Source organism: Oryx dammah, unplaced genomic scaffold (assembly GCF_014754425.2).
Source record: "Oryx dammah isolate SB20612 unplaced genomic scaffold, SCBI_Odam_1.1 HiC_scaffold_28, whole genome shotgun sequence".
Classification (NCBI taxonomy): Eukaryota; Metazoa; Chordata; class Mammalia; order Artiodactyla; family Bovidae; genus Oryx; species Oryx dammah.
The window spans coordinates 89,248,033-89,263,599 of NW_024070212.1; the positions used below are offsets into that span (position 1 = coordinate 89,248,033).

The 15,567-nt window shown below is 51.4% G+C and overlaps 1 protein-coding gene across 3 annotated transcripts; it reads right to left on the reverse strand.

Annotated features, from left to right (window-relative positions):
- Positions 1 to 1,587: 1,587 nt before the first annotated feature.
- On the reverse strand, positions 1,588 to 14,779 carry TMEM61 (transmembrane protein 61). 3 transcript variants are annotated; one of them, XM_040231062.1, is made up of 3 exons: positions 14,332 to 14,779; positions 7,869 to 8,053; positions 1,588 to 2,023 (listed from the first exon to the last, which is right to left on the reverse strand). In XM_040231062.1, exons 1-3 carry the CDS (start codon positions 14,344 to 14,346, stop codon positions 1,756 to 1,758), a joined length of 468 nt encoding a protein of 155 aa, XP_040086996.1. In that variant the 5' UTR covers positions 14,347 to 14,779; the 3' UTR covers positions 1,588 to 1,755. The 3 variants fall into 3 exon arrangements, 1 of the variants encoding a protein (XP_040086996.1); XR_005719389.1 differs by lacking the exon at positions 7,869 to 8,053 and having other exon boundaries at positions 1,936 to 2,023; XR_005719388.1 differs by lacking the exons at positions 7,869 to 8,053; positions 14,332 to 14,779 and adding an exon at positions 7,671 to 7,855 and having other exon boundaries at positions 1,937 to 2,023.
- Positions 14,780 to 15,567: the final 788 nt, after the last annotated feature.

The following is a 15,567-nucleotide window of genomic DNA, read 5'->3' on the forward strand; positions in this document are numbered from 1 at the left end:
GGCTGGGAGTGCAGGGTGCTGGGTGGGATAACAATTTTAACAGATTGGCTCAGGATAGCATCTTGAAGAGAGGTTCAGACAAAGATGTGTGGGGCATGAGAAGTAAGCCTGGAGGAAAACTTCCAGAGAGAGAAGACAGGAGCCAAGGCCTGTAGGAGGGACAAATGCCGCAGAGAGCAAGGGCAGGGACCCAGACTCACCCACACCATCCTCATTAGAGATTTCATTACTCATAGTGGCTGGGAACCACTCAGGCTTTTGAGCCCAGGATGGGTGTCACGGATCCGAGTTTGATCAGGCACATTCTGTCCAGCGGGCTTCCCTGCTGGCTCAGACAGTAAAGAATCTGCCTGCAGTGGAGACCGGGTTTGATCTCTGGGTCAGGAAGATCCCCTGGAGAAGGGAATGGCTATCCACTCCAGTATTCTTGCCTGGAGAATTCCATGGGTGAGTGGCCTGGTGGGCCATAAGTCCATGGGTTTGCAAAGAGTCAGCACAACTGAATGACTAACACTTTCCACTAAACTTTGAAGAGATGTCAGGGGACCTTGGCAGAACAGGGAGATGGGATGGCAGGTAACGAGCTGGTCCAGGCCTAAATGGGAGGATCCAAGGACTGGAACCAAACCAGGCCTGAATGAAAACACATTTATTTATATGAGAAACTTTTATTCTCTGTGATTTTACCTCTCTTAGACTCAGTTTCCACACCTGTTAAATGGGGACACTGCTTGTAGCAAAGAGCTTGAGGATGTGAAAGAACTGCAGGGAGCCTGGCCTGGTAAATGGGAAGCTTCTCGGGGAATGCTGTACCTACACAGTTGAGTGAGCCCCAAGACTTTGAACTCCTGCTTGCGGAGTGACCCTGGGAAGGTTACTTAACCTGTCTGGGCTAGTTTTCTCATCTGTGAATGGGGTATGACATTCTGGAAGCAGACATTTCTATCACATCTGGAATACAGAAGAGGTGTGGAGCTCCCTGTCACAGGAGGTCTAGGAGCAGAGGCGCCTAGTGGGGCGGGGGGGGGGGGGGGGGGGGGGGGCCCCGCGTAGTTACCTCTACTATCAAAATCCGACAATCACTGCATGCTTAAGAGACGCTGCCGCTGAGCTCAGAAGTCTGCCTTTATTGTTTGCTACATTAACACTAAGCCTGCAGGTTCAGTGTGATCTCATGTCACCTGCTATCATCTCATTTAATGCTCAAAACTCAGCTCTCTCAGGTAGGGGCTGGTGCCTCTGTAATTCCCTTTTAACAGATGAGGAAACTGAGGCAGAGAGGTATAATCCCTTGTCCAAAGTCACTCAGCGGGTACCTGGTGGAACTCATGCACAGATGGTCTGAATTCAGAGTTCATGTTTTTTTGGTATAACCGAAACTCAATGCATTACTTTGGGCCAGTCCTGTCTCTGCCTCTAGGCCCCAATTTCCTCATCAGCTCAAGAATATTTCCCAGCTGACAGCCAACAGTAACTGCCATGTGAAAGTGCCATCTTGGGCATACTGGGCCCCATGGACTGCAGCCCCACCAGCATCACAAGGGGCAGTAGAACCACCCAGCTGGGCCCAGGCAATCCACAGAATCATGAGAGATAATAAAATGGATTTATTTTCAGCCATTTGTTACACAGCAATAGAAAAAACAAAACAGCATTCAGCAGTATTTGTTGACTGCTTGTGTGTATCAGGCACTGGACCAGACACTTAGAAGAAGCCCATCACTGGTCTCCAGCTTCCAGTCCTGCTAGAAGACTTTAACTTCCACCCTCTGTAATCTGAACAGGACCCGTGAGGGAGCATGCAGCCCCAGGTGCTATCTCTCCAGGGATGCCACCAGTAGCGAAGATGAGGCTCTCATAGCTAGGTGGAGGCAAGGGGGGCTGGGCCCCAGGCAGGGCATCCCCTGAGGCTCTGCGCTCCAGGTCTTCCTCCACAGGGGACGCAGGTGGTGTCGAGAGTCCCCCAGCCAGAGGGCAGCGCACAGCCTCCTCGTAAGTGGGGACGGTAATCACCTTTGGGGTCCTAGAGGAATAGAAGAGAGGCTATCAGCAGGGGTGGGGTGAAACCCGCCTGCACACCAGCGAGAGGGGGAGGGAGGCTATGGGCTTCCCTGGGCCCCGCAAACACCGCTGGAGCTTGACAGCCACCCGCCCATGCCCACCTCAGCTCCTAGACTCTGCTCTCCCTCCCTTGTCGTCAGTTCCCCATTCAGTTAGCTCTCTGCCCGGGCTCATCACACCCTCTTGTCTCCTCAATTCTCTCTGCAGGGAAAGTCCTTCTCACCTCCCTCATACCTTCCCTGCTTCCCTGTCAGTTCCCACTTGTCCTTGGAGTCTCCTCTGGGGAGCTCTGCTGACCTCCCCTCACCAAGCTCCCACTCCCTGCTCTGCGCCCCCACAGGACTCTCCCCTCTGTCACTGCGTTGACCCCACCTGGTGGTCCCCTAGGGAAGGGACTGACTTTAAGTGTCCAGGGATTGATGCTGGGGTGGGGGGGGGTTGTTTGTTGAAAAACTAAATGGTGATCCATGGGGAGAAAGACTTCCATCTTACTGTAATCTCCCTTACAAGGTCTGGAGTTGCAGCTGCTCAGGGAAAGATGGGAGACCTTAATTCCCCTGCCCATCTGAATGCTTGACACCCTGATATGGTAAGTCTGCTAAGTGACTACCTCTGCTTGCATACCTCCAGAGACAGAGAGCTCACTATCTACCCAGTCAACCATATCTATCGCTGAGCAGCTTGGCTTTCTTGTGACTTTCCCCCACCTCCCCTAGATGAACCACCCTGGAGGGACTTGAGATCCATCCAGGCTCTTCTGACCAGGCTCTGCCCTCTAGATTCCAAGAATAGGTCACTTGCATCCCAGCCACACCAAAGCTGATGGAAATGAGGCTGACCCTCCATCCTCTCAGGGCCCTGGAGAATCACCTGTGGGGAGTCAGTGCTCCTTCCCTTCCCAGGACCTTGGGGGTAAGAATGTCACTGATCCTATGTCTAGGCTGCTTCTGCTTTGGGAAGATACTGCCACATACAGGGGCTGACAAGTGATTCTGGAGGTCCCTTCCCACCCCAGGCGTCTCTAAGGTTGATTATGAGTCACAGCGTTGGCTGGTCCAGCTCCCTGCTCAGCTACATTCTCAGTGGGAGATCGTGGGTCAGTGTTAGGGAAATTAAATGAATAGTCTTGTTTAGGCTTCAGAGACAAAGCAGAGCAGGCCTCTGACCTTGCTTCTAACCTGCCTGGGCACTGCCCTGACTGTGAGTGACTGTCTGCCGTGAGTGCAAGACTTGCAGCACCAGAGATAAGATGCAGGAGAGATCTGTAGATTGTGGAGCCGCTAGAGGGGGCCCGGCCAACCATGCCCCAGGCTTAACGACATTCCAAGTTTTACAAGACAAAATAAACAGCAATTAACAGAAAGCCAGCAATGGCACCTCACTCCAGGACTCTTGCCTGGAAAATCCCATGGACGGAGGAGCCTGGTGGGCTGCAGTCCATGGGATTGCTAAGAGTTGGACACGACTGAGCGACTTCACTTTCACTTTTCACTTTCATGCATTGGAGAAGGAAATAGCAACCCACTCCAGTGTTCTTGCCTGGAGAATCCCAGGGACAGGGGAGCCTGGTGGGCTGCTGTCTATGGGGTCGCACAGAGTCGGATACGACTGAAGCGACTTAGCAGCAGCAGCAACAAGAAGCCAGAGCTGCAGTTTGGTCACAGATTGATGATGATGTCAGTTTGCCACCATCCTGGGATTATAAATGGGAACCCCAAACTGCAGTCTTTGAAGTCTCACCCACAGAGCCGACGCGCTGCCTGCGACCCTTTCCCAACTGGGACTCTAGATGTGCTGTGACACGGGACATCCCAGCGCTGTTTAAGTCTGGATGTTGCTCAAAACCCAATTTGGTGATGTATTCTCTGGTCTATTTCTCTTTTCTTTTAATGTTAGTATGTTGAAAATAAGTTAGACAATTCTCTAATAAATATCTGTACTATTTACTTGAATATAACGAGTGGCTTATTTTGTTAACAAATCCTTTAAACCTGAGATGAAAGTGAAAACTTTTGCAAACAGTCAGTAACTCTATTAACCTGAGCCCCAGTTTCCCCATCTGTAAACAGGGATGATACGGGCACTGACCTCACAGGACCATGTGAAGATTAAATGAGATAATACAGGGCACTTCAGCCAAGGAAGCTGATAAGGGGTCCCACCCGCCTCTGACTCACAGTGTCATTTGAAGTGAGGGCAGACAAAGAATATTGCTCCTGGAGGCAGGCAAGCTAGGTTCAGTTGCTACGTGACCTAGGCTATGTTCACACCCAATCTGAGCCTCTTTCTTCTCATCCATAAAATGAGGATAACAATTACTATTTTATAGATTCAGGAAAAGGGAAAATGCTTTAACAACACTCAGGAAAATATGGGTGATTAGGCTTCCAGAAGCCCACATCTCCTGCCCTGCTCACCTCCTGGCCATGCCCCAGCCACTCCCTACTTCTCCAAGCCTGGGAGACACGAGGCAGGCTTTGGGTACCCTGGCACTGCTTCAGCAGGCAACAGCTGGCAGGGCAGGGCACAGCTACTGGGTGAGACCAGCCCACAGCAGGAAGTTTGCTCAGAGGGCAGATACAGTAGCCCTCACACCATCTCACCTAGCCAGCTGGGCCTACCCAGCCCCGGGTCACCACCGGCATGGTCCCGGAAGCCAGAAGCTTGGCAAACATGAAGCCCGAGGCAGGGGGACCACATCGCACACTTGAGGGGCAGACCCATTCATGGAGCATTCTGGACATGGCTCCCTGCAGCGGGGTGGGGCAGGCAGGCTGCTGTAGTCCCTGTGCTCAGGAAGCTTCACTGAGCCTGGAGGAGACAGGAGATCCGAGCCTAGCACCAGCTTCTCCACCATTCAGCTGAGTCAGACAAACATAGTAGGGAAAGGGGAAAGGGGCCAGGGGTGAAGCACTATTTGCCCTACACTCAAGCTCTCTAATCTCATTTCACATTCGTGACAAGCCTGGTCAGTCATCGCACAGGTAAGCTAGGGCCACACATCAACTAAGCAGCAAAGCCCCAGCCAACGCCAACCATCACACCTCCCCAACCTGATCCCTAATCTCTCCATACCTCAGCTTTCTCATCTGTAAAATGGACTTTACCTTGCCTTTTAATCAGTGAGGCTTAAATCAATGGGCATGAAAGTACATCATCAAATGAAAGCAAAGGAAGAGGATTGAGTTTTGCAGTAAACTCACCTCCCCATCTATCATCTCATTTGAGCCTAACAGCAATCCTAGGGAAAATTCCAGGATTGACAGGAAAAACTAGATGTGGCTCAGAGAGTCTAAGTCAAGAACACACAGCTTAGGAAAGAGTAGACATTGACAGCCTTATGTCCGACTAGACCCATGCTTTTTTCTGCTGTTCTCACTGTGGTTGGGAGTGGGGAATCCCAGAGGCCTCCCACCCAGGCACTTCATCTAGGGCTCACCTTTCATATGGGTGAGCGGTTTTGTCTATTTTGTCCACTGCTTCATTGTAAGTGCCCTGCAGAATTAGGTACTCAGTAAATGTTGGTGAAATGCATGAAAGAATAAGCAGATGAATAAATAAGGACTCTGAGGCCCCAAGAGGGAAACGGGCCCACCCAAGTCATCAGCCTAAATGGCCTTTGTCTTGAACCTGGAGTTACCCACAGAGAGCAAGGTGCCTGGAGGCAGGGACAGCTAAGTGACCTTCCCATGGGGCCCAGATGCTGGGCTTTCAGTAGGAGGGCCAGGATGGCTCAGCCCCAGGGACAAGAAAGAACCATTAGCAGAAGCAGCCTCACCAACATGAAACCATCCCAGCTCTGAGTCTAAGACATGGTCTCTGAACTTGATGGACCATGAGCAGCCTGCAGTGGGTGAGTTCCTCCCTGGCTCTGCTGGGAAAGAAGGCTGAGTTCCCCCACCTGACATGCAGCCGTGGCCCAGACCCTGTTGGATCAACATGACTGTGTGTATTGACAACACCCATTCTCTGTCCTCAGGTCAGGCTGGGCGGGGAAGGACAGGTACCCTGAGACATAATCTGGTTCCAACCAATAACTCACTGTGTGACCAGGTAGGTCACTGGTCTCTCTGAGACCCAGGTTTCTCATCTGAGAAGTGAAGAGGCCCCAAGTTCCTGCCCTTCCCTCTAAAGTCAAATCAAGGCCTGACCACTGGACTAAGGGACTTCTATTGAACATGCTATTGTCTGTGACCTCAGGGAGTCACAGGCCAGTAGCAGGGACTAATCTGTTACCTTCTTTAACTCAGGATGCCTTTTCCTCTCTAACTCAGGGAAGAAGAGTGCCCAGGTCCCAGGCCAACTCATGGATATCTGGTTTAGCCCTTAGTGCATGCAAATCCAGTGCTTACAGAGTGGTGTAGGGGAACACACACCTCACAGCCAGCAGGCTCTGCCACTTTCTAGCTGTATAACCCTACCCTCTTTTTCTGTAAATAGTAATTCTTACCTTGCAGGTGGGCTGGACTGGGGAAGGTGCATGCAGGCCCCTGATATATGCAGGCACAGCAGACACTTGGTGAAAGAGTAAGTAAATAATAAGAGCATGTAAGACACATGCATTCTCAACAGGTCAAAAATTGGTTCTGGGATTCTTGCTGATACTGTGCTTATGTATAAAGCACAGATATACATGCAGACCAAATATACAGTATATCTGTGGTATTAACAATCCATGAGGGAGGATTAAGGGGAAAAAGGCCTAAACAGTCTCCTGGGACGGAGTGATTTAGAAAAATATGAGAAATATTATGTAAATGTAAGATTTTTTCTCCATTCCCTACCTCATCCCTGGGCTTTTGCACATGCTCCTCTGCCTGCTTAAGACAGCTCTCTCCACCTTATCCGCTTGAGGAAAAGTTGACATTTGCTGTGCATCTATTGTGTGCCAGGCTCTGGGCTGAGTTCTTCATATACATCATCTCAGGTAAGTACTATGAGCCGACTCATTGGAAAAGACCCTGATGCTGGGAAAGATAGAGGGCAGGAGGAGAAGGGGGAGCCAGAGGATAAGGTGTTTGGATTGCATGGCATCACTGACTGAAGGGACGTGAGTTTGAAAAACTCCAGGAGATAGTGAAGGACAGGGAAGCCTAGTGTGCTGCAGTCCATGAGGTCGCAAAGAGTCAGATAGGACTTAGCGACTCAACGACAACATGCAACTATCATACAGGAATTTGCTACATGTGTCATTCTTATGACTCCTGTTTCATTTCTGATGAGATGTTGAGGTTCAGTGAGGTTGCATAATCTCCTGAAGTCCCATAGCTAGTTAGTGATAGAACCAGGAGAGGATCCCTATGGGTCTGACTCCTGTGGGTAAATTCTTAACCCCTACACTACTCTGCCCAATACCATGCTAATCTCTACTGCCACTTCCTCCAGGAAGCCTTCCTGGATTTTTCCATGTCCCACAGGACCACATCTGCCCTCTTTCACAGCTTTAACTACTCTGATTTGTCAAAGCCTGCCTCTGTCAAGGGACTTAAAACACTTCCAGGAGTGATGATCAGCCTCCAGGACCCCAAAGCATAGCTAAAGCCTAGACCAGAGGAGAAACCCCATGGGAGTCTATTGAGTAAATGCCTAATGGTGTGACCAGGCCCTACCTGTGGCCCCCACTCCCCACAGCTGCACCTGACCTGCAGCTCTCCTTCTCTGAGGACTCCACAGTGAGGTAGTACAGGTCCCTGGAGAGGTGGTATGGGTCCCATCGAAGCAGCTTCTGGGTGCTGGCCTTGACCGACCACAGCAGGCCGAAGACCAGCAGCAGGCCACCTGCGCCGCAGCAGAAGAAGCTAACCGACCTGAGCAGGGCACGGGGGGCCTCAGGCTCAGGGCATCCACTGGGCGGGGCCAACTGGCTGGGTGGGGGCCCTGCGTCCCCTTCACTCCACCAGGCGAAGCAGAGGGTCCCAGCCACTAGGACCACCATGCCGCTGGCCATCATGCAGTAGCGCAGGGTGGAGGCCACGCGGGCCCTGTCACAAGTCTGGACAGAAAAGGAGAGAAAAGAGGAAACAAGCCCTGTGAGAGGCCTGCGGGTACCAGACCTGGGTTTTAGTCCTGCCTGAGATCACTGCATGCTCTCGGAGGGGTCGTTTGACTCCTCTGTGCCTCTGCTTCCTCATCTGTGGAATGGAGGTGATGCTCCCAGCCCTCCAGGGCTGCTCTGAAGGCCACAGATCATGTGTCCCAATGTCCTGGCACCACACCTGGGACCTGGCAGGACTCAGTGTGGCTCCTTCCTTCCCGGCCTTCCCCCAGGACTCAGAGGCCTCATCTGCTTGGTGGGTATGAGACTCCTCTCTGCGTCTCCTGCAGGCTGGGAGGGAGGAGAGTGAACCCCGTGGGGTCCGCCAGGCCTGCCAGGAGAGGGGCTTGCTGCTTATGCGTTGTCTCACTTCACCCAGGTCACAATCTCGAAAGGGTGATGCTCTTATCTCCATTTAATAGGCTTCCCAGGTGGCTCAGTTGGTAAAGAATTTGCCTGCAATGCAGGAGACCTGGGTTCGATCCCTGGGTTGGGAAGATTCCCTGGAGAAGGAAATAGCAACCCATTCCAGTATTCTTGCCTGGGAAATTCCATGGACAGAGGACCTGGTGGGCTACAGTCCACGGAGTTGCAAAAGAGTAGGATATGACTTAGTGACTAAACAACAACTACAAATCTCCGTCTGACAGAGGAAGACCCTGAAACCGGGGGCAGGTACTGGCGCCAGTGGGGAAAGGGCACTGAGAAGCCTGGAGCTGAGATTCACAGCACAAAGCAAAATTTCATGCAAAAAGGTGGTTTTGTGGCCTTATTTTTAATGGTCATAATTTGGAAAGAGCCTAAATGTCCAACTATAGACAAAGGGTGAATAAACCATGGCATAAAATCTAGATGGAATATTCATAACTGATCTAAAAAAAAAATAAATAAAGCTCAGCACAGATATTTAACAACAGGGGGAAATTCTTATGATATCTGACGTTTTCCAACTTAGGTGCCAAATTAAGCACACAGTGTTATCTCAGTGAGGAAAAACAAAATGCCCAGGGGGTGGGAAAAAACACCTGGGAGGAACCCTGGCTCCAGATTATACAGACAGGAAGGGATTTCTCCAAAACCAACATCCAGGTCATTGTACACGCTGTTCCCTCTCCCTGGTAACTTGCTATCATCAATGTCTTCTCGACGCTCAGCTTGACTCTCACCTGAGAAGCCTTCAAAGGGGACACTTTAAACTCAGAGTCCCCTGGGCCTTCATTGACCAAGCTGTTATCTGTCTGACTTCTCTTTGTGTCTTGTCCTAACCAGACAGCAAGCTCCCTGAGGGCAGGGTCTGTATCTGCCTTGTTTACAGCTCTATCCCCTAGTGCCTAGCACATAGTAGCTGCTCCATAAACAGTTGTTGAAGAAATTCTCCTAAATGAGAAAGAGTGTTGCTGAATAAACCTTGTTGGGTGAAAAGCCCCTCTCCTAGCTGGGAGGGATTGGGAGAGGGGAGGGAATGCTGCTGCAGCACCCAGCCTTGGAGTCTGGTTTTGGTCCCTACTCTGCAGCTCACCAGCCGTGTCCTGGGATAAGCCTCCCAACTGCGCCTGACCTGTCTCCTCATCCTTACAGATAGATGGATGGAGATGTGTGCTCTCCAGGAAAACTTACAGAATCCCCCTCTCCTTTTCCACAAGTTGAGCCAGTGAAGGAGAGGGCCGGGGACTCATAGACCTCAGGAAGACTAATGGTCAGCCTTCCAAATGGGGCTTGCCCAGCCTAACAGGGTACATCTGAACAATGCCCTGCTGTGCAGTCATTCAAAGACACACTCCTCGGGGAGCTGAAAGTGAAGTCGCTCAGTGGTGTCTGACTCTTAGCGACCCCGTGGACTGTAGCCCACCAGGCTCCTCCATCCATGGGATTCTCCAGGCAAGAATACTGGAGTGGGTTGCCATTTCCTTCTCCAGGGTATCTTCCTGAACCCAGGTCTCCCACATTGCAGGCAGATGCTCTAACCTCTGAGCCACCAGGGAAGCGTGCTTGGGGAGCTGAAGAGCATGGCAAAGTGTTCAAGATCTAGTAGGTGAGACTTTAGATTTCAAAAGGGCATGTTTCCAGATGTGTTTAAAAATGTGTGTATGCATATATACAGAATCTAGAAAAATGGTACTGAAGAATTTATTTACAGGGCAACAATGGAGAAACAGACATAAGACAATAGACTTATGGACATGGGGAGAGGGGAGGAGAGGGTGAGAGGTATGGAAAGAGTGACATGGAAACTTACATTACCAAATGTAAAACAGATAGCCAACAGGAATTTGCTGTATGGCTCGGGAAACTCAAACAGGGGCTCTGTATCAACCTAGAGGGATGAGGTGGGGAGGGAGATGGGAGGGAGGTTCAAAAGGGAGGGGATATATGTATACCCATGGCTGATTCATGTTGAGGTTTGACAGAAAACAGCAAAATTCTGTAAAGCAATTATCCTTCAATTAAAAAATAAAATTTTTTTAAAGTGTGTATGTGTGTCTATGTACACATGTGAGCAAGAAAGATAAAATGTATACATGAAATGAGGTACTCAAGGAGTGGACCCCAATCTTCCTGAGCCTCCAGGCCACCAGAAGCATATAGAAACATGCCATTTGTAAATTACCTTTGGTTCTCTTCCTGTGAATCTGTCAATGGGGCAAGTGCCTCCTATCTCCAGCTCAAGGTGTTTTCTCTGGGGGAGAAAAAGAACCTCACTACACTCTCTCCAAGGAAAGGCTGTCAGAAGGAAAAACTGAAAGAAAAAAAACCCCAGCAAATCGGTAACAGTTTAACCCCTCACCTATATGTTGACACTTGACAGTTCCCCTTCACACCTGGCGTCTCATCTGACCACAACTGAGGCAGATGGTCAGGGCAGGGAAAGAAATTCTTGTTTTGCAAATGACTAGACTGAGTCCACCCTTATGGCAGATAACACCATCTTTATGGCAGAAAGCGAAGAGGAACTAAAGAACCTCTTGATGAAAGTGAAAGAGGAGAGTGAAAAAGTTGGCTTAAAGCTCAACATTCAGAAAACGAAGATCATGGCATCTGGTCCCGTCACTTCATGGGAAATAGATGGGGAAACAGTGGAAACAGTGACAGACTTTATTTTGGGGGGCTCCAAAATCACTGCAGATGGTGACTGCAGCCATGAAATTAAAAGATGCTTGCTCCTTGGAAGAAAAGTTATGACCAACCTGGACAGCTTATTAAAAAACAGAGACATTACTTTGCCAACAAAGGTCCATCTAGTCAAAGCTATGATTTTTCCAGTAGTCATGTGTGGATGTGAAAGTTGGACTATAAAGAAAGCTGAGCACTGAAGAATTGATGCTTTTGAACTGTGGTGTTAGAAAAGACTCTTGAGAGTCCCTTGGACAGCAAGGAGATCCAACCAGTCCATCCTAAGAAAATCAGTCCTGAATATTCACTGGAAGGACTGATGCTGAAGCTGAAACTCCAACACTTTGGCCACCTGATGTGAAGAACTGACTCATTTGAAAAGACCCCGAGGCTGGGAAAGATTGAAGGCAGGAGGAGAAGGGGATGACAGAGGATGAGATGGTTGGATGGCATCACTGATTCGATGGACATGAGTTTGAACAAGCTCCAGGAGTTGGTGATGTAAAGCAACTGTAAAGCATCACCAACTCTGTAAAGCAATTATCCTTCAATTAAAAAATAAAAAATTTTTTAAAGTATGTATGTGTGTATGCTGCAGTCCATGGGTTCGCACAGTCAGACACGACTGAGCAACTGAACTGAACTGAGACTGAGTCCAGGGAGATGAGAGACTTTACCAAAGCAGCATACAGCTTGTGTGTCAACCCCTGCATTGTAAGGTAACTTATGATGCTTTTAAATTTCTATAAAAGCAATAGTTCCTCATTGTGGAGGAGAGGAGAAAACCAGATAAGAGAATGAAAATGCAAATATCATTAATGCTACCCATCAGAGATGAGCACGATCCACAGTGGATGCTTCCTTTTGGGTCCTCCTCCCTTGGCCTGCATCCCTGATGATAGTGGCAGCAGGTGTGTGCTGGGCATTTACAGGGGCTGGGAACCACACCCAGCAACTTACAGGTGCCCCCATCTTAATCCTTGCAACAGCACTAGGTCCTGAAGACACTGGAGCTGCAAGGGTGACAGCTTGTCTGAGGTCAATGCCAAATCTGAACCAGGTCTACTCTGACTCCCTGGTGGCTCAGATGGTAAAGAATCTGCCTGCAATGCAGGAGACCCAGGTTTGATCCCTGGGCTGGGAAGATCCCCTGGAGAAAGAATGGCTACTCACTCCAGTATTCTTGCCTGGAGAATTCCATGGACAGAGGAGCCTGGTGGGCTACAATCCATGGGGTTGCAAAGAATCAGACACAACTGAGCAACTAACACACACACACGTCTAACTCAAATACCTGTGAGTGCACAGCTAGATAGATCTGTATTTTTCAGTATATAAAGTCTAGACCATGCTGTGAATAGATGCATTTGTAAGTCTTTAGCTCAGTCAGTTCCCACTTTCTAAAATGCCCTGCCCTCCTTCCTGACTCAAATGCTTCCGGACCTCGGAGAAGCCCCTGGATCACCCCTAGCATGGTCTCATTGGAGGCCACCTCATCTCCTTCTGTGTGAGTCAGCCCCTCTCCATGTGGATTCCCCCGCTCCATGGGCAGGCAGAGTGCACAATGACCTGCCACCCCTGGGCAGTGGAAGCTGTCAGTGTCTGCTGGATGAAGGACAGACCACTCTGTTGTGCGGTAGTTTTCATTATTTTTACAGATCAGGGCTCTGATGGATTATCAGCAGGATGTGCTCACCCAAGATTCCCCTGGTCCATTTCAGAGAGGTGGTCTTCAGGCAGTTTACTCACCCTTCACAGGAGTGCACCCTGGACCCTGATCAGGGGGGAGGAAGGAAGGGCTCCCTGCCCTGGAGGGCATGACCCCAGTCCAGCCCCAGAGAAGTGCCATTCTCAATCCAGCACTCAGGCTGCCAGGCTGGCCCCCTCCTTCCAGCTCCCTCCTATTCCAATCCATGCCACCAAGTTCCTGCCACCTGGGGTCCTGTATACCTGTTGCTCCCTCCGCCTGGGGAGCCCTCTGTCCCCATTCAGGGCCCTCATTTCACAACCCCCTTCGAGGCCCATGCCAAACACCGCATCCTTGCAGAAGTCTTTCTGCTGCTGCCATGCACACCTCCCACCAGCTAGAGCTGTCACTCCCTCTGTCAGTTCAGTCCTTAGTTGTGTCCAGCACTTTGCGACCTCATGGACTGGAGCACGCCAGGCTTCTCTGTCCATTGCCAGCTCCAAGAGCTTACTCAAACTCATGTCCATCACGTCGGTGATGCCATCCAACCACCTCATCCTCTGTCATCCCCTTCTCCTCCTGCCTTCAATCTTCCCCAGCATCAGGGTCTTTTCCTATGAGTCAGTTCTTCACATCAGGTGGCCAAAGTATTGGAGTTTCAGCTTCAGCACTAGTCCTTCCAATGAATATTCAGGACCGATATCCTTTAGGATGGACTGGCTTGATTTCCTTGCAGTCCAAGGGACTCTCAAGAGTCTTCTCCAACAAGACAGTTCAAAAGCATCAATTCTGCGGCCCTCAGCTTTCTTTATGGTGCAACTCTCACATCCATACGTGACTACTGGAAAAACCAGTTTTGACTAGACGGACTTTGTCGGTGAAGTCATGTCCCTTTGACTATGGCCACTCTTGTTTGCTCTGTGATCTTGATCAGGGTGCTCAACATCTCTGAGCTCAAGGTACTGCCTCCCGGGGAAGAGCAGGTTGTGAAGATGAAATGGGAGGCTGGCAAGCAGTGGCACAGCTGGACAGAGGAGGAAGCCTGGCTCTGACACTGGGTGAGTTGCCTAGATCCTCCGTGCCTCCGTTTCCTCCTTTGTGAAATGGGCACAATGATATCCTACTGTCCCCGCTACCAACCAGAGAACTTTAGGTGGCAGTTTTCTGTAAAGAACTAAACCATCTGAACAAGAAGTGTTCTGAACGATCTTCACCGTAACCCCGGGGGCAAACTGAGGCTCCAAGCGCCAATGGTCCAAGGCCACCCAGCGAGTCACAGCACAGATAGGAGGAGACTTGGGTGTCCAAACTCTGCGCACTAAATCACTGAGGTCAGGGTGAAGGGAAGGGGACCAGGCGGCGTTGGCTTAGGAGGAGCCGAGCTGCTCCTGAAGACGGGGGCGGGGCGGGGGGCGCAGTTAAGGAAGTTTATACCCACCTTGGGCGCAGTCATCGCGCCGTAGGGTCAGGCGTGGATCCCGCGCGAGGAGCCCGACGAATCCACCCGGGGTGAAGACATGGTGGCTGTCGAGCCCGAGGGCAGCGCGAACCTGGGAAAGGCGGTCCCTCCGGCCTGCTGGGGGCGCCTAGCGTTAGGGGCGGCCCTGGCGACCGTCCCCCCGCCCTGCTCTCCACGCCCCTGCAGAAAGGCTAACGTCCGGCTGGGGGTCTAGTTCAAGGGTCCCGTCCCGGTCCCGGTGGGAGCGGTGCCAAGCCCCCTTCACCGGGCAGGGGCTCGGCCACCGGGTGGGGGCTTTGAGGGGCGCACGGAATCCTGCTTGGCTGTCGACTCCGGTGATGACCAGCCCCACTCCTGCCCCAGGCTTAGCAGACGGCTGCGGGGAACCTGCGCTTGGGCTCCGGGACGCGGCCCGCCCCACCTCTCCTCGGATCCGCGTCCTCCCGGCCAGCAGCCGGACTGGCGGAGACTCCCGGGTGGAGCGGCTCCGAGTGGCTCCAGGTGCCGGGCCCCACCTTAAAGGAACAGCGAGACGGCTGGCTGGGGATGGGATTTCCCAGGGCGAACGGGGTCGGGGGGGGGCAGCAAGACCCCTATTAACTGCTTCCTCCCTGAACCGTTGGCAATCCGCAGTCCTCGGGGGCCATCCCGCCCCTACTGCTTCGCGAAGCGGGCTTGGAAACGGGACACGAAACTCCTCCAAGAGCCATCGCGCTCAGTCTGAAAGGGCTGTGGCATCCTGAGCAAGCCACAGGTCTTTCGAACCCTAACATCCCCAGGAGATAAGCGTTCTCAGAAATAACTGCCTGCCTTTAAGCTCTTCCCCAGCCTCTACAGGAATCAAGTCACTGCCCCAGCCAGTGAGAGGCCAGGAGAGTGGAGTTGGAGAACAAGGCCTCCCATCTACTGTGTGACCTAAATTCTCTGAACTTATCCACTCCTGCATCAAAGAGGGCTGGGACCCCACCTCACAGGTCTCCAGGTCACCCTTTCACAGGTGCAAGCTGGAGGCAGGTATTGTGGACAAGTGATTCAGGAGCCTGGAGGAAAGGTCAGCACCGGTGAAGCGTGTGTGTGAAAACTTCTGCTGGGGACTGCTGAGTTGTGAAGGGTAGGAATCGGGGGAGAGCCTCCAGGCTGAAGGAACAGCATGTGCAGAGGGTGGGCCAAGTCACAGGCAGGTTAGACCTCAACAAGTTCGCCTGGGTCAGAGGG